The following is an 18,997-nucleotide window of genomic DNA, read 5'->3' on the forward strand; positions in this document are numbered from 1 at the left end:
AAAACACCTTTCCAACTTGGTCAAGAAGATACAAACACGAGTGAACCTTGTGAGAAAGCTGGCAGGCAGTACATGGGGAGCAACCACATCAGTCCTCCGAGGAGCATCCTTTACACTGATATACTCTGCAGCAGAATAATGTGCACCAGTTTGGTTCCGAAGTGCCCACATAGTGAAAGTAGACGCACAACTGAACTAAGTTATGAGAGTAATTAGTGGTACAGTCCGGTCTACACCTACTTGCTGGCTACTAGTGCTTTCAAACATCTGTCCACCAGACCTCTGACGAAAGGATGCTCTTTACAACCTCTGTCAGCAAGTTTCTGAAAACAACTCGATCCCTCTTCATGATGATTTGCTATCACTGCCCAGGAAACGCCTCAAGTCTAGAACACCAGCATATGAAATGGGAGTCCAAATGTTATCCACAGGATTCATCCAGGACACAGAGTTGAAACGTGAGTGGCAAGCTACAAGAACCCGAAACCATGAACTTGTACGCAATCCAACAGTTCCAGTTCCAGGCTTCCGCCAAACAAGGGAGGTGTGGATGCAGTTAAACAGATAATGGACTGAAGAGCGAAGGTGCAAATACAACATGCACAAGTGGGGCTTTTCAAGTGACAGTGTGTGTGACTGTGGTGACACCCAAACAATGAGCCACATTGTGAATGAATGTCCAATCAGACACTTCCCTGATGGCATTGAGAAGCTCCATCAAGCATCCCACGAGGCACTCCACTGGATCGAGTCCATCAACATCCATGTGTAAACTGAGCCGTTTTAAAACTTGTGTACTCTATATAATTTCACATGTTCATTTTAATATATATTTCTTTGTTTTGCTAAATGTGTATTACTATAATTGATGCATACAATAATAATAATAATAATAATAATAATAATCTACAAACAAAGCCGGGGTACGGCTGTGGGCACCCGCATGGCACTGTCTTAAGCCAATCTATTCATGCACCATCTACAGGAATCCTTCCTAGACACCCAGAATCCTAAACCCCTCACCTGGTTCAGATTCACTAATGACATCTTCACAATCTGGATTGAGGATGAGGACACCCTATCCACATTCCTGCAGAACCTCAACACCTTCTCCCCCATTCGCTTCACCTGGTCCTACTCAACACATCAAACCACCTTCCTCGATGTTGACATCCATCTCAAAGATGGCTACATCAGTACCTCTGTCCATAGGAAAGATACCAACCGCCAACAATACGTCCACTTTGATAGGAGCCATGCGTTCCATACCAAGAAGTCTCTTCCATACAGTCTAGCCACCTGTGGCCATCACATCTGCAGAGATGAGCAGTCCCTTTCAGAACATATGGAGGGTCTCACTGAGGCCTTTACAGATACTAATTGCCCTCACAACCTTGTACAAAAAATATTGCCTGTACCGTACTCCAGTCATCCAACATCTCCCAGAGTCCCACCGTCCGGTTACATTGACTTAGTACCACCCGGGACTGAAGCAACTGAATTACATTCTCCGCCAGGATTTTGAATACCTCTCATTTGCCCTGAACTGAGAAATGTCCTACCCATTATCCTTCCCACCCCTCCCACAGTGGTATTCCGCCGCCCACTGAATTTATGCAATATTCTGGCCCATCCCTACACAACCCCTGCTCCCAACCCATTACCTCATCGCTCGTATCCCTGTAATAAACCTAGATGCAAGACTTGGTCCCATACACCCTCCCACCACATCACCTACTCCAGTCCAATCACAAACATCACCAGTCCCCCTTCAAAGGCAGGGCTACCTGTGAAACTAGTCATGTGATCTACAAGGTAAGCAGCAACTACAATGCTACACTCTATGTCAGCATGACAACCAACAAGCTGTCTGTCCACATGAATGGCCACTGGCAAACTGTGGCCAAGAAACAAGTGCACCATCCTGTTGCTGAGCACAATGCCAAACACGATGTCCTTCATTTTGGTGACTGTTTCGTAGCCTGTAACAGCTGTATCCTTCCTACCAACCCAACACTTCTGAATTGCACGGGTGAGAACTCTCCCTGCAATATATCCTACGTTCCCGTAACCCTCCTAGCCTCAACCTCCATTAGTCATTGTCCTTACCCGTCTAGCTCCTTCCCTATTCCCATTCCACCACTACACAGCCCTCTATTCCACCAACACACACAGACATTTTACTTATCTCCTTTTCCACTACCCCCCCCCCCCCTCCCCCACCCTCCAGGCTGCACATAACTGCGGTACTCTCCACCTCATCCCTGCACACTTCCTGCAGCACTTTACCGTTGACCACCCCTCCTTGCCCCAGCCTCCTCCTTATCCCCATTTGGTTCTCTCTACCATAATACACTGCTGCTTCAGTCTGGCTCCAGCTCCCAGACTTTGTGCCTTTCTGTGACTCAGCATCTCTGCTATATGTTGTTTAGTGCAAAGGAATCATTGAGATGCTCAACCAACTCCAGTGGCAGTCACCACAAGAGCGGTGTTGTGTGTCACAATATGGTATACTATTAAAAGTGGAGTGCGTATGTATATAGAAGAGTTGACTTCCTATGTATAATCTCACTAAATGAGAACTGAGCACACATGGAAATCTATTAAAACTACTTCCTCTCACCCACCATTTGCAACTGGAGCAAGAAAGGGGGAAAGTTACAGTGATATACAAAGAAACCTCCTCCACACACCATAATGTGATTTGCAAAATTACATGTAGAGCCAAAGAGAGAGGAGCATTGTGCAATATGTTTTTGATTTTTGATATCTGAGACTATGAAACAGCTCCATAAAGCTTTGATAAATTATATCAAACCAGAAATTATATCAAACCAGTCAGCAGACTGAACTCATCTATTTTGTCGTTTGTTATAAAAAGGAGTGACTGCAAGATTCCGAATTTTACTTTACAAGACTTTCACTGAGAACTCTAACAAGCTAAAGTTTTACAGAATTTATGTTATAAACAAGTGATTTGAATCATATTTAGCAAAAAGAATGGAAACAATTTTGTTTACTGATCCATATAATTCTAGAAGGTGAAAAATCTTAGTCATTAGATAGAAGTTACGAATGAAGTCCAAATGGATTTTCGAATGACCTTCCATTTAATATACATATTCAGAGTTTAACACAAGAGTTATAAATAATTCAGTTAGAAGAGTGTAAACAATAGAAATTGCCAATAATGTATATCTTTTTCCAAAGGCTCTCAGAAAACTAACTGGCCCCTTGAACTAGTAGGAATATGTTAAGGGGCTTCTCAAACACTTACTTCACATATAGCATAATTTTTTGGTGTAACTCATCACTTAGGCAGAAAGTAGTGGCTGCATGACATTAAGCACTAAGAATCATGAGTGTTGTTCAGTCAGTCATCTTGCAGGGACCTCTTCCAAGGCTTTAAGCATGCTAACTGAATGTTCACAACATAATTAATGATACTTCAATCTGTCATAAAGAAAGTGTATCACAATTTGACAAGAATAATAATATCCACAGCTACAACACTAGAAGAAAACATGATTATTATTATTATTATTATTATTCATTACTACACATCGGTGGCTCAGATATGCAGCCACAAAAATCATTTGTGGTAACAGAAAATGTCTGACAGGTAGCACAGCAAATTTTAAAAATTAACTAATATTATTTCTTCTGAAAAATTACTCCTGGTCAATAAATGAACATTATATTAAATACTGGTAGCATGTGTGATAGAGAAAGTTTTAATTCATTGTTAAATTTTTGCTTCGCTTGCAACATTTAGTGATGGCAAAGGCTCATATGTTCATTTCCATTAAATTTAACAATCTGGAAATAGTCACCAGACAATCTCTCTCTCTCTCTCTCTCTCTCTCTCTCTCTCTCTCTCTCTCTCTCTCACACACACACACACACACACAATGTATATACATCTTATAGACTGTCTTGTCCCATATAATTTTGACAAAAATCATGCAAATGATACACTTAACCAACTATAGTTTTCTCAGATTAACCACCTCATAAATGCAAAGATGAAAAACTTAAAAGAAATAATCAACTGCACAGCTGGAACTAGACTAAAACATCTACATAAACACAAGATAGTCTGGGCAGATGAATTTTTTTATTTCTCTTATTCATAAGTCTGTACATCTGGCAAATAATATGTATGGTGGGCTTTTCAATTTTATGAAGGCCTGTTCATTCACAGGACATATATCTAATCAGGCAAATAAATGGAAGAAGGATATAGATCATAAGAAATCACTGGACACAAATGTAGCATCTGATAAACCTCAAGGATGTGGAGTTTTGGACTGTTGCTGTTTATCACATATACACACTTATATATAAAACAAATGCCAGATAGAATGTTGTGTACAACCAATACTGTCATTTACTGAGGTATGGTCACAACACAGTTGAGGAATTTAACCAATTTTGCAAAGAGGAATTTAATCATATTTGCAAACAATTAGCACTTGGAGCAACACTTGGCAACTAAGATATGTAGGTAGAAAGAAGTCCCCACACTTTTTTTAAAGAATAAGTGATCTGCATACTAACTCCAAATGACAACAATTCAGAAAAGTAACAACCACATTCTGGCAGGAAAAGGGGGGGGGACAGGTATAACATTTTAAGGATTCTTAGGAAGTTTGGATTATATACACAAGTAGTAGCTTACAAAAACACTCATATGAGCCACATTTTAATACTTGTCACATATCAAACTACAAACAGAAAAGATTTTCTCTAAAAATTCTAAGGAGTGTATACTTCCTCAAAACACATATCATTTATGAACCAGAGCAACAAAACTGGAAACATTAGACAGCACACCGAAGAATATAGACAATCAGCCTTCCAATGCAGCATCCATGAACAGAACAGAAAACATGTTGAGTAGTAACTGTACCCAACCTCTTCTGTCAATCATAAAGTAACTGGTGGGGCAAAATTCTAGATGTAAAGTAGGATAAAGACAGTGATAAAAAATACTGTCAAAGTTTGATCTTAATTAAGTACAAACAAATATGGCTGAAATTTAGTTTGTGATGTCCAATGCTCATCTGGTATGTTCATATCAGAAGTTCTGCACTGGTTTTGAATTCAGTATGGTGCATTATGGCCCAGGCAATAAGCAGGCTGAGGTTGGTGGTGATGTCTGTGACAATGTATTATGTTAAAACTGTACTACGACACCTCTATCGGCACAATCCAACAGGAAAACCTGAGACATTAGCATATGTCTCCTGTGAGACACCAAAATAGGGACGACAATTATAACACAAAACACATATGCAAATCTTACGAAATTATATGACCACAAAGATGTATTTTGAACTAAAATTATTACTTATGAATGATGAAACATGGATCTCTGAAATACATCCTCCTACCATACAGTGATACATAAGACACACCCTAGTGGAAAATGAATGTATAAGACCAGTCCTAAGGAACCACTCAGTACAGCCTATACCAGTCCCATCACATATTATACACCAGTTCCAACAAATGACCATCTCTTAACTGTGGCCTAGAGTGTAGTTAAATGCCTAATGGCAGAGTACGCTACTGAGCTTGACATGTCAGACTTCAGCAGCTATTTCATAACCATGCCATCTTGATCTCCTCACCCCCACCAGCCTCATATCAGCTGCGCTAAATTACAAAACTTTGTATTCAAACATTATAAGTATTTTTACTGATGAAAATTGTGAGATATGAAAACATGTGAAAATTCACAAAAAAATTATAAGCAAAGATACTGTTTCTTGAACTTGAATCAGAGCATGCATTAATTATGAAGTAGCATGGCACATACAAATCAAAACAAATCAGACGCCTAAATTCCTGGATCATAAGCACCTTCACTGCCAGAATATTATTATTATTATTATTATTATTATTATTATTTAATAAAAACAAAAGCACTAACTGCTTTTAGCATCTTTCTCCTGCTTACAATATCTGAAATGGTAAATATTTAAAAATTCACAAATTCCACGTGTTGAACAGGGCCTTGATGAAAGCAACTTACAGGGCTGTGTTGCTGTTAAAGCTTACCATCACTACCAAAACATTAGCATAAAATTAATATACTTTTTTCCATTTTTGAAGGTTTCACTAACACAATGCTATGATAGTGTCAGTGCTACATATATTAAGAATTCACTAACAAGGAAAGTATTTGCTTTTGCATGAACATATCTATGTGAAATTTTGATTATAGGACCATTATGTACCTCTAAATGTGCTGATGAGTGATTTATTTCTCCAAGATTCTGCAAACACACACTAGATATCATAGCAGATGTCACTGTAGAAACCACATGCAATGCAGATATCTTAACAATAAATGCAAACATCTTAAGATGTCCTTTCATCATCTTCCCACATACACATCTATAAAGTCATTTGGAATGCATCATTCACCTATTTCCCTTGACATACAGGTTCCAAGCTTTCCATTTTGTTCTAGGAAGCATATACAGAGTTCGTCTGCTGATTGCCCAGCCACTGATATAGCAACATTGATAATGTAGCTTTGTGTTGCACTGTTAACTGACTGCAACATTGAAATAGTCTCTCTCTCTTTTCATGGATAGCCTTCTTTCGGAATACAGCTCACAGCTGAACTGACCCTGGTCACAGTTCCATAAAGAACCCATTTGGATGTTTTATGTCATGATGTGTGCATTGGCTTCAGCAACAAATGTCTGAGTTTTTTGAATCACCATTTTCTTCATTATCCTTACCTTTTTGCCATTACATGCTGCTTGACGATACTGAACTGGAACGTAATATTTCCCTTGAAAACTGTATTCACGTCTCTTTTCTTTGTCTCTTAGTCTAGTACTCTTTTAATATTGCTTTTAACCTTCAGTTTAGGGTATCTTTACACGAGCTTGTCATATATGTTGGAACTCTGACATGGTAATCATCTTATACATTGTCTAGTGCTGTCATTAAACATCAAGATAATGTTTACGAGTTTAAATCTCTTGTCAGGATAAGGATGGAATTCATTGTCACTGCTTGAACTTGCCATATCACTACTGCTTGCAGTGAAATGTTTGTCATCATTGTCAATAGCATCATAATTGTGAGTTAGTGTACAACAGTTTCTAATGAGTGGTAATAATTTTGCACTATAACAGATACCAGAAAACATGTGAATAATTCATCTTCCACATCAATACCATCTTCACAATGAAGAGTTCATCGTAACTTCAGCCAACTGTAGTACATTAGCAGGGTTGATTACCAGTTGCTGACCCATCTGATACTTCACCACATATATAACTTTACAAATCACAACTTTAATTACACAGAGCACCCTCTACTGGTCTCAACTGGTGTGGCAGCAGGCGAAGGTCGAATTCAACAGGGCATATTCAGCAGCCTCTAATGGACGACTGCAGAGGTTTGCTGAGATCACCCGTGCAATAAGGGACCTTTAAGGGAGAGTGGAGGTTGTGGAGTAAATGTGTTTGTTCGAGCCCAAATACTTTCCTCGTGAAATCACAAATACCCAATACCACAATTGTAGAAAAAGATAATTAGCACAGCAGGAAGATACATAAAATGCTACAGTTGTTTTAATAGAAGATATGTTATCTTTTAAATCATATAGCAGTAATTGGGAGAACTTAAGTAACATATCATGTCACAGCTTCAAGCACAGCAGTCACCCCTCGTGTATTGTGATTCGTGTAGCTCTCTCTTACTGAGACCTAGAGTCACAATTTCTTAGGTTTAACTCTTTAGTTTCATAAAGATAAAAAAAGATGGTTTTTAAAATATGGGGAGAACAACAGCATACATTAAGTTTTCCGATACTCCTTTCAACAAATACTATCTAAATTAGCTTTTAGTTATGTAGAAAGTTAAAAACAAAATGTATGATAACGAGAAAGTGGTGCAAGTGTGCTCCGTTATCTCCCCAGTCTCTTTGGTTGCAAATGCTTCAGCCATAAAATTCACCATATAGTAACAACAGTATATGTAAATTATGGCACTCTATTAATTACCAAAACCTCTATTAATTACATGGAGACACTATGTTATGATACTCATTTCTTGAAAGCAGTGTTGCACAAGTAGTTCCATAAACGGCTGTCAACACAGAAATATCAGTACACTACAGTTTCCACATTTTATAAGTTCTGAAGCATTATTTTCATTATTAGAAATGAAAATTGGATGGCTAGATTAGTAGTGGCAGAGAGTTCATGTTTGTTTAAATCAGAAGAAAAGAGAAGGAACGAAGATATTTGGATTCATGATAGGTTGAAGAGAAGACATCAGCTCTGGTGTTCCATGACCTTGTTGAAAGAACAACTGTGGAAGACTCAGAAACTGCTTTGTAAATCGAAGAACAGAGTTTAAGTGCATTATGGAATTAACATACTGAATGCAAGAAGCATTAGGACTGGAATTGAAACTGCAGATTGTATTCCACTTATTTTGGCAAGTGAAAATTCAGTTATCTCAACAGTATCGATAATGCATTCCAAACTCCATCAATGGCCATCTTTTTTCAGGTATTTGTGATGCTATTTACTTTGGAAGTTTCTTTCCTCCAGCTTTCAGCTAACAAAGCTCTTCACTTCAAACATATTAAATTCTGAATTTTGTATTTTTGCTATTATCTTCACATTGTATTCTTTTGGTAACTGCTGTATTTGGACACCTGTGCTTTTACTGAAGCTTCCTATTTCATCAGTATCTTCAGGATCACTTCCTGCTGACGTCGGAGCACATACGTCGTTGTTGTTGTTGTTGTTGTTGTTGTTGTTGTGGTCTTCAGTCCTGAGACTGGTTTGATGCAGCTCTCCATGCTACTCTATCCTGTGCAAGCTTCTTCACCTCCCAGTACTTACTGCAACCTACGTCCTTCTGAATCTGCTTAGTGTATTCATTTCTTGGTCTCCCTCTATGATTTTTACCCTCCACACTGCTCTCCAATGCTAAATTTGTGATCCCTTCGTGCCTCACAACATGTCCTACCAACCGGTCCCTTCTCTTGTCAAGTTGTGCCACAAACTCCACTTCTCCCCAATTCTATTCAATACCTCCTCATTAGTTATGTGATCTACCCATCTAATCTTCAGCATCGTTCTGTAGCACCACATTTCGAAAGCTTCTATTCTCTTCTTGTCCAAACTATTTATTGTCCATGTTTCATTTCCATACATGGCTACACTCCATACAAATACTTTCAGAAACGACTTCCTGACCCTTAAATCTATACTCGATGTTAACAAATTTCTCTTCTTCAGAAATGATTTCCTTCCCATTGCCGGTCTACATTTTATATCCTCTCTACTTCGACCATCATCAGTTATTTTGCTGCCCAAATAGCAAAACTCCTTTACTACTTTAAGTGTCATTTCCTAATCTAATTCCCTCAGCATCGCCCAACTTAATTCGACTACATTCCATTATCCTCGTTTTGCTTTTGTTAATGTTCATCTTATACCCTCCTTTCAAGACAGTGTCCATTCCATTCAACTGCTCTTCCAAGTCCTTTGCTGTCTCTGACAGAATTACAATATCATCGACGAACCTCAAAGTTTTACTTCTTCTCCATGGATTTTAATGCCTACTCCGAATTTTTTTTGTTTTTTTTTTTTTTTTGTTTCCTTTACTGCTTGCTCTATATACAGATTGAATAACATCGGGGCGAGGCTACAACCCTGTCTCACTCCCTTCCCAACCACTGCTTCCCTTTCATGTCCCTCGACTCTTATAACTGCCATCTGGTTTCTGTACAAATTGTAAATAGCCTTTTGCTCCCTGTATTTTACCCCTGCCACCTTTAGAATTTGAAAGAGAGTATTCCAGTCAACATTGTCAAAAGCTTTCTCTAAGTCTACAAATGCTAGAAACGTAGGTTTGCCTTTCCTTAATCTTTCTTCTAAGATAAGTCGTATAGTCAGTATTGCCTCACATGTTCCAATATTTCTATGGAATCCAAACTGATCTTCCCCAAGGTTGGCTTCTACTAGTTTTTCCATTTGTCTGTAAAGAATTCGCGTTAGTATTTTGCAGCTGTGGCTTATTAAACTGATAGTTCGGTAATTTTCACATCTGTCAACACCTGCTTTCTTTGGGATTGGAATTATTATATTCTTCTTGAAGTCTGAGGGTATTTCGCCTGTCTCATACATCTTGCTCACCAGATGGTAGTGTTTTGTCAGGACTGGCTCTCCCAAGGCCGTCAGTAGTTCTAATGGAATGTTGTCTACTCCCGGGGCCTTGTTTCGACTCACGTCTTTCAGTGCTCTGTCAAACTCTTCACGCAGTATTGTATCTGCCATTTCATCTTCGTCTACATCCTCTTCCATTTCCAGAATATTGTCCTCAAGTACGTCGCCCTTGTATAGACCCTCTATATACTTCTTCCACCTTTCTGCTTTCCCTTCTTTGCTTAGAACTGGGTTTCTGTCTAAGCTCTTGATATTCATAGAAGTGGTTCTCTTTTCTCCAACGGTCTCTCTAATTTTCCTGTAGGCAGTATCTATCTTACCCCTAGTGAAATAAGCCTCTACATCCTTACATTTGTCCTCTAGCCATCCCTGCTTAGCCATTTTTCACTTCCTGTCAATCTCATTTTTGAGACGTTTGTATTCCTTTTTGCCTGCTTCATTTACTGCATTTTTATATTTTCTCCTTTCATCAATTAAATTCAATATTTCTTCTGTTACCCAAGGATTTCTACTAGCCCTCGTCTTTTTACCTACTTGATCCTCTGCTGCCTTCACTACTTCATCCCTCAGCGCCAAGCATTTTCAAATTGCAGGCAGGGATCTTTATCAATTATATTATTTGTTCCAGGATATATTTTTCTTGGTAACACCAACATCATGAATCCTTCAATGTTAATATTACAAAGAAGTGTCTCAAATACAACAATGAATCACACTTTATTCTCACAATGATTGTAATCAATGTCCATCAAGCACTTGTGCATACCGTAACTGTCCATAAACCAACCAGTTTGTCAGTGACCCACACTTCATGTCACATTTACAGAAATGCTGACTGACAGTTTTCTGTAAAAAAAGTTAGAAGATCTCAAAACGGAATGTGTGTGTGTGTGTGTATGTGTGTGTGTGTGTGTGTGTGTGTGTGTGCGCGCGCGCCTACTATAAAGAGAGCAAGAGCTTGAAAGCTAGTGTTAACTGTTCACACCAATCCTTTATATATGTATATCCCTAATTTTACATATTTTGCCACCCAGAAGGTTAGAAACTTAAGTTTCACAACATAGTATCTCCGTGTACACTACACCTAAGTGTAAATGTGATGTTTACTAGATAAGATAATCTGGATTCCACTTTATAGGGAAGAAATGAAAGTGAGTACAAATGAATTTTATCTTGTATAAATAACAAAACTTTCAATCTACTTTCTGCTCTCTATTCATGAAATGACTATCTTCTTTTATGCAACACAACAAAATCATACCTGTAGATGTTGCTGCTGCTGCTGCTGCTGCGTGGTATGCTGTTGGGGCGGGACAAGTGGACCTTGATGTGTCGGAATATGTAGGCCAGGTGGAGGAAGTTGCACTTGAACTGGTGGTAAATGAGGTTGTGGATGTGGTTGTTGCTGCTGTGGTTGTGATGTTGGTGGAGGTTGCTGCTGTTGTGACAACATATGCTGCTGTTGCTGTGACTGAATCATCTGCTGGTTTAAGTGTGGTGGTGGCACACCCATTATTGGAGGAGGTGGACCACTCAACTGTCCAACTGCACAAAAGATATATTCATGCAAAAAGTCATATTTCTTGCAAACTTCTCAAAAGGCATTAAAAAATGTTAAAATATTTCCCAAAAATTAACTTCAGCTTTAATTTCAATAATGGAGAAAAAAAAAATAGGAATAGATGTCACCTGCAACAGGAAATGGGTAGTTATTTGGATATTAATTTTCAAATGAGATAACGTCACAGTTCATGCTATAACACTGCTCAATGCAGATAATTCTTTCACATTCTAAAATATGTCTCTCACGTTAAACCGTAATCGGAACACTCCACTATTTTTGTTACTTTTTTCTTAAATATAGTAGTTTCCACTTATAACTGCCAAAGCTGTTATGTATTGCTATTGCAGTTTTGAATGTCCGCCATTTGTGATTTCTGCTTAAAAATGAGCAACACCTGAAACTGTAATCACAATGAATAAAAATACAGGGTGATTCAAAAAGAATACCACAACTTTAAAAATGTGTATTTAATGAAAGAAACATAATATAACCTTCTGTTATACATCATTACAAAGAGTATTTAAAAAGGTTTTTTTTTTTTTCACTCAAAAACAAGTTCAGAGATGTTCAATATGGCCCCCTCCAGACACTCGAGCAATATCAACCCGATACTCCAACTCGTTCCACACTCTCTGTAGCATATCAGGCGTAACAGTTTGGATAGCTGCTGTTATTTCTCGTTTCAAATCATCAATGGTGGCTGGGAGACGTGGCCGAAACACCATATCCTTAACATACCCCCATAAGAAAAAATCGCACGGGGTAAGATCAGGGCTTCTTGGAGGCCAGTGATGAAGTGCTCTGTCACGGGCTGCCTGGCGGCCGATCCATCGCCTCGGGTAGTTGACGTTCAGGTAGTTACGGACAGATAAGTGCCAATGTGGTGGCGCTCCATCCTGCTGAAATATGAATTGTTGTGCTTCTTGTTCGAGCTGAGGGAACAGCCAATTTTCTAACATCTCCAGATACTGTAGTCCAGTTACAGTAGCACCTTCGAAGAAAGGTGACGCTGACGCCTAGTCAACAGCGCCTCAAGCGAACAAATGTACAACTAAATGAAACTTTATAGCTCCCTTAATTCGCCGACAGATAATGCGTAGCTCTGCTTTTTGTCGTTGCAGAGTTTTAAATTCCTAAAGTTGTGGTATTCTTTTTGAATCACCCTGTATTTACAGCTGTTACGTGGAGATTACATCTTTAATACTTACATGAAGGCTGCAGACAAATTCCACACATCAAATTACTATAATCTGCTCAAATCACTTTAAGACTGGCAGCTATGTATCAAGTAGTGAAGTGAGGTCCAAGGGGGAGGCACAACAAGCATTCTGCCATTCCCACGAGACATGTAGCTGCAGTAACCACCATGTTTAATAATTATATGGGGCATTCAAAAAGAAATGGAATGCGCAAACCAGTGACAGGATGGTAATATAGTGGCGTGTGTAACGAGGTTTGGTTCCTACCAGAAAGTGGAAGTCCACAGCCCGTCACTAGAGGGCATGTGTGCACGTCTCTTGACTATACACAGCTAGCAGCAGCAAGCATCAATTGTCTAACGCTGCCAGTCACATTGCAAACAGTGACATAGAGGCGTCAAAAGAAGAGCAAAGAGGTGTTGCTGATTTTCTGACAGCGGAAGGAGTAGGAGGAATGGACATTCATCGACGAATGTCACAAGTGTATGGCGAATACTGCATGTCCCTTGCAAGGGTCAAGGCATAGCACAAGCGCTTGCGGGAAGGATGGGTGTCATTAGCCAGTGATGCACAATCTGGAGCACTCATTACCCAGGACCACTGATTGACAGTGAAAGCCGTAGCCGGCATGGTCGGGTTGAGTGTCGGTAGTGTTCACACCATCATGAAGGAGCAAATGCACATGTGCAAAGCGTGTGCCCAAAGGGTGCCCCCTGGTCTTCAACCACACCAGGAAGCATGTCGAATGGCCCACTGTCTTGCTCATCTGCAGCACTTTACTCAGGAAGGGAATGCGTTCCTGGCATGAGTGGTGGCAAATGATTCACCTTGGACGCCAACTTCCAGCTGTGCGTGCAGAACTGGTTAATATCACAGCCCCGGGAATTTTATGAGCCAGCCATTCGCTACCTTGTGTCACAGTGGGACAAGTGTCTCAACAGCCAGGGTCAATACTTCTAACATACAGGTACTGGTTTCTGTAAATATTTCTCTGGCTCGTTTCTTTTTGAATGTCCCTTATACATTAACCCCACCACCAAAACACTTCTCACTTGCTTCTGTTTCAGACAGCTTGTTGTTCTGTATGATTATTCATTGCACCCTGTGATTCTGTTTTCTTTGTTTTTTTTTTTTTTTTTTTTTTTTTTTTTATTGCCAGAATTTTTGCTTTACTTGTGTGGTGCTGAACCATGTCTGAAGCAAACTTTTTGAACGTTGTAAGTGGAAAGTTCGATGTCATTCTCTTGGCTAGGGTACCACTGTATGACGTCAGCTGAGAGAAATGCTTTGTGTGTTATGTGCCAAGGTTGAGAGTGAAAACCTTAATGGTGGCTCACTGCCACGATTAACAAGGTAATCTACAAATTGCTGCAGCTCTGAATATAAACATATAGACTGTTGTGAAGACTGATACGGAAATGGTCAAGAAAGGAAAGGAGAATGTTCCCTGAGCAATTTCTTTGTTCTCCTTCTGTCCTAGCAATTTCAATTTGCATTTTTCCACTGTTAACTGAGCAAACTATAAATTTTAAATGGTTTTCACATGAAATCTCCATGTCTCGGTGCCATAAGCGAAAACTGATAATGTACACTGTAAGGTTTCCTATTTATGCACATCATAAGGTTAATGCTAAAAATCCTATTTAATTTTCTAAAAGCATTTCAGACCACTTTTACTCTTCTGTTTATTTCTATTTCTGTCCATCCAGACACCTTCATCTGTTCTAAACACCGGAGCTCGTCAACTGATTATATAAATTCAATGTTGATTTGTACAATTTTCTTTTCACTGTGTTAGTTATCACCTCAGGCGTATTGTCCTATATTTTAATGACTTGTTTCAAAGTCGCTCTATTAAGCCCTTCCATTCAATGTTCAACTTTACCTGCACTTGAGGTAAACAGTACAATGTCATATGTGTAATAATACTTTTTCCAGCAGCTTCATGCTTTGAAGAAAGTGAAGTGGAATCTTTGGAGTGGCCTACCCAAAAAGATCTGAACATTATCTAACATTTTTGGAAGCTAGAATTGTGGCCAAGATCAAAAACACAGCAACCACCGTTCACTGCTTTCAGCCCTTCAACTGGAACAAACGTGCTTAACTATAGACCACGATGAACACTGATCTTTGTCTAATCCAGCAGCATGCCCTAAATGCTTCACTTTCAGGCTGCTATTTCACTTCGAGTTAGCGAAAGCAGGCTTCTTTACTGTGTGCAGAATATTGTTTGGAGTACTGACAGTCACGACTTCTTATATCGATCAGAGCTGGGTCACCATAAAAACTAAATAAATAATTATAACAACAAAAATAATCAATACAGTGTAATCAATACAATGTAAATGGATAGACGAAACATCTACTCACCAAGTGGTGGCAGGGGGGGGGGGGGGGGGGGGGGGGGGGGGGGGGGGGAAACACACACACAAAGAATTTAACTTTTACAAGATTTAAGATTTTGGAACCAGTGGCTCCTTCTTCTGGCAGAAGAGTTGAAGTGGAAGGAAGACAGGTGAAGGAAAAGGACTGGAGAGGTTTAAGGAAAGGGGAATAGTTCAGAAAAGTCACCCAGAGCCCCGGGTCAAGGGAGACCTACAGACGGGCTGAGAAGGAAAGACCAATTGTTTGGGACTGCAGCAGATGAGATTTGAAAACCTGAGAGCTTAAAGGTGGAAGACAGGGTAATATGCAAGACAGAGATTACTACTAGAACATCATTATTGAGTTAATAAGAGTGAAAACTTAAGTGAATTGTATGTAACAAAGGTGGGGGGTGGGATGGCAAAAAATAGATGAGGCAAAAAATGGAAGAGGTAGAAAACTAAAATGGTGTGAAGAAAGAAGTAGTTACTGAGAAGAAATGCTGTGATGGAAAGACTTAACGTAAATTAAGGCCAGGTGGGCGGCGAGAACCAAGGACGTGTTGTAGTGCTACTTCCCATCTACAGAGTTCTGAGAAACTTGTGTCTGAGGGTAGAATCCAGATGGCAAGTGTGGTGAAACAGGCACCAAAAACATGACTGTCATGCTGTACAGCATGCTTAGCAACAGGATATCATGTGTTGCCTTTATACACCCATTCATCCTGATTGATAACTGGGTGGTAGGCATGCAAAAATAAACATGTTCAGCCTTTTAGAGCAGTATGACTACCACCCAGTTATCAGGATGAATGGGAATAGGCAGAGGGTGCATACACAATATCCTGTTGCAAAGCATGCTGTACAACATGACAGTCATGATTTCGGTGCCTTCCAGTAATTTTCGGGTTCGCAGCCGGATCCCATCAACATTCTGCCATGATATTTTGTCCCAGAGACATCCGGCCATCCTTAAGTGAGTAAACAAAGTACTGAAGAGACTTGATGCAGTCATGGTATTTATAGCATATTCCACGCATGCGAATCGTACTGGCAGTTTACAGCACGCCTTACGAGGTGGCATGCGCGAGGCACCCAAGTTGTGTGTGCTGCCCTCAGTAGTGAACTAAGGACAAACTAATCGCTGAGTATTGACTGAGCATGCTAATTCCGTTGTGACTGCATAATTTTAATAATAGGATTCCAATTTTTATCAAGCTGAAAGCGGTTCTCACAATTCATTAAATTATTGGCAAGATGTAGTATTTCCACGGATTCTTTAATCACAGAGTCCCAGAAGCTGGAAACTGGTGCTCAAAATTTTTGTATTACTGTATGCCATTGAATGTCCCATGGAAATGCAATGTTCTGTCACTGCTGATTTTAAAGGTTGCCGCAGATGAGTGTGTCTTTCGTGTTCTACACAGCGTTGCTGAACTGTTCGTGTCGTCTGACCTATATATGCAGAGCCACACTCACAGGGAATTTTATAAACACCCGCCTTCCTCAATTGCAAATCATCTTTAATAGATCCAACTAAGGCCCTGCTCTTTGATGGTGGACAGATGATGACATTGATACTATTCTTCCTAAGCAATTTGCCTATTTAGAAGACACGTTCCTGGCATATGGAAGGAACACAGAGTTCATTTATAGTTGTCATCAGTCTCCTTAGAGCGTTGCTTCTTGTTATTATAATTGTGCATGGCCTTCCGTATTTGAGGCGAAGTATAGCCATTCTCTTTAAAAACCTTTTCCAGATGCAATAATTATTCATGAAGGCTATCAGTATCCAAAATTACATGTGACCGATGAATTAAAGTACTGAGAACACTGGCAGTTTGTATGGGGTGATGGCAGCTGGACACCTGAAGATATAGATCTGTATGTGTGGGTTTTCTGTACACTGAATGTCCCAAAGACCCATCATTCTTATGGCATACTAACACGTCTACAAAGGGTAAAGTCCCATCTTTCTCAATTTCCATAGTAAACTTGATGTTCTCATGTAAAGTGTTTAAATGACAAAGGAACTTCTACACTTCTTGTCTGCCATGAGGTCATACAACAAAAGTATCATCTACGTACTGCCAGAAAACAATAGGCTTTAAGACGGCGGACTCAAGAGCTTTCTCCTCAAAGTCTTCCATAAAAAGATTGACCACCACAGGAGACAAGGGACTCCCCATGGCAACACCATCAGTTTGTTCAAAAAACTCGTTATTAAATAAAAAATAAGTTGAGGAGAGAGTATGTTCAAACTGCCGATGTTCTCAGTACTTTAATTCATTAGGAGCATGTAATTTCGGATGCTGATGGCCTTCATAAAGAATTAATGCATTTGGAAAAGGTTTCTAAAGAGAATGGCTATACTTCGCGTCAAATACAGAATGCCATGCACAATTATAATAACAAGAAGTAACGCTCTGAGGAGACTGATGACTATAAATCTACTGCATTCCTTCTGTATGCTGGGAACGTGTTCTAAAATAGACTGATTGCTTAGGAAGCATAATATCAATGGCATCTTTCATCCACCAGCAAAGAGCAGAGCCTTAGTTGGATCCATTATAGACAATTTACAATTCCCTGTGAGTGTGGCTCTGCATATATAGGTCAGATGACATGAAAGGTTCAGCAACGCTGTGTAGAACATGAAAGACACACCTGCCTGTGGCAACCTTTAAAATCAGCAGGGGCAGAACATTGCATTTCCATAGGACATCCAATGGAATACGATAATACCAAAATTTTAGCACCGATTTCCAGCTTCTGGGACTCTGTAATTAAAGAAAACGTGGAAATACATCTTGCTAATAATTTAATGAATCGTGACAACCACTTTCAGCTTGATAAAAATTGGAATCCTATTATTAAAATTATGCAGTCACAACGGAATCGACATGCTCAGTCGATACTCAGTGATTAGTTTGTGCTTACTTCACGACTGAGGGCAGCACACATAACTTCGGTGCCTTGTGCATGTCACCTCCTATCGCATGTGCCATACATTGCCAGAACGATTCGCGTGCATGAAATTCGCTATAAATACCATGACTGCGTCAGGTCTCTTCAGCATTTTGTCTACTCACCTGAGGATGGCCGGATGTCTCTGGGCCAAAATATTGTGGCAGAATGTTAATGGGATCCGGCTGCAACCTCAAAAATTACGGGAGGAAGAAATACACCAGGAAAATTTCAGAAGTCATCTCTGTGCCTGTTTCACCACACGCACCATTTGGATTCTTCCCCCAGACACCAATTTCTCAGAACCGCGCAGGTGGGAACTAGCACTACAACATGTCATTGGTTCTCACCACCCACCTGGCCTTTATTTATGTTAATTCCCTCTGTCTCAGCATTTCTTCAATTGTAGTTTCACGCTTTTAATCATTGGAAGATAAACTGCTGCAATGATAGACATACAGGTGTTAAAATTGCTTTCGGGGAAAAAAAATTCATCTCCCAGCAAGTTTCAAAATTATTTATTACCAAATGACAAAGGCTGTTAGTCTCTTGCAAGTCACCTCAGTAGTTCCTTTTTAGTTATAGACCAACAATACAAGACGTTTCAAAAAGGCATTCACAACTTTGAAAAAATTCATAGTACCTACAGAGGTGAGTGTACTGTCAATTTGTAGGCAAATACATCAAGTT

General features: G+C 39.6%; 1 protein-coding gene across 7 annotated transcripts in view; it reads right to left on the reverse strand.

The window, feature by feature from the left end:
- LOC124622517 (chromatin modification-related protein eaf-1-like) overlaps positions 1–18,997 on the reverse strand; it is a 294,631-nt gene that overhangs the window by 110,400 nt on the left and 165,234 nt on the right. For all 7 annotated transcript variants that reach the window (XR_006980637.1, XM_047148240.1, XM_047148239.1 and 4 more), the window contains one exon: positions 11,476–11,759. Coding sequence is in view for 6 of the 7 variants with exons in the window: in XM_047148240.1 (XP_047004196.1) it covers positions 11,476–11,759 (284 nt within the window). In the remaining variant the exon portion in view is untranslated. The remainder of the gene's footprint in view (positions 1–11,475; positions 11,760–18,997) is intronic.

This window comes from Schistocerca americana, chromosome 7 (assembly GCF_021461395.2).
Source record: "Schistocerca americana isolate TAMUIC-IGC-003095 chromosome 7, iqSchAmer2.1, whole genome shotgun sequence".
In the NCBI taxonomy this organism is placed as follows: domain Eukaryota; kingdom Metazoa; phylum Arthropoda; class Insecta; order Orthoptera; family Acrididae; genus Schistocerca; species Schistocerca americana.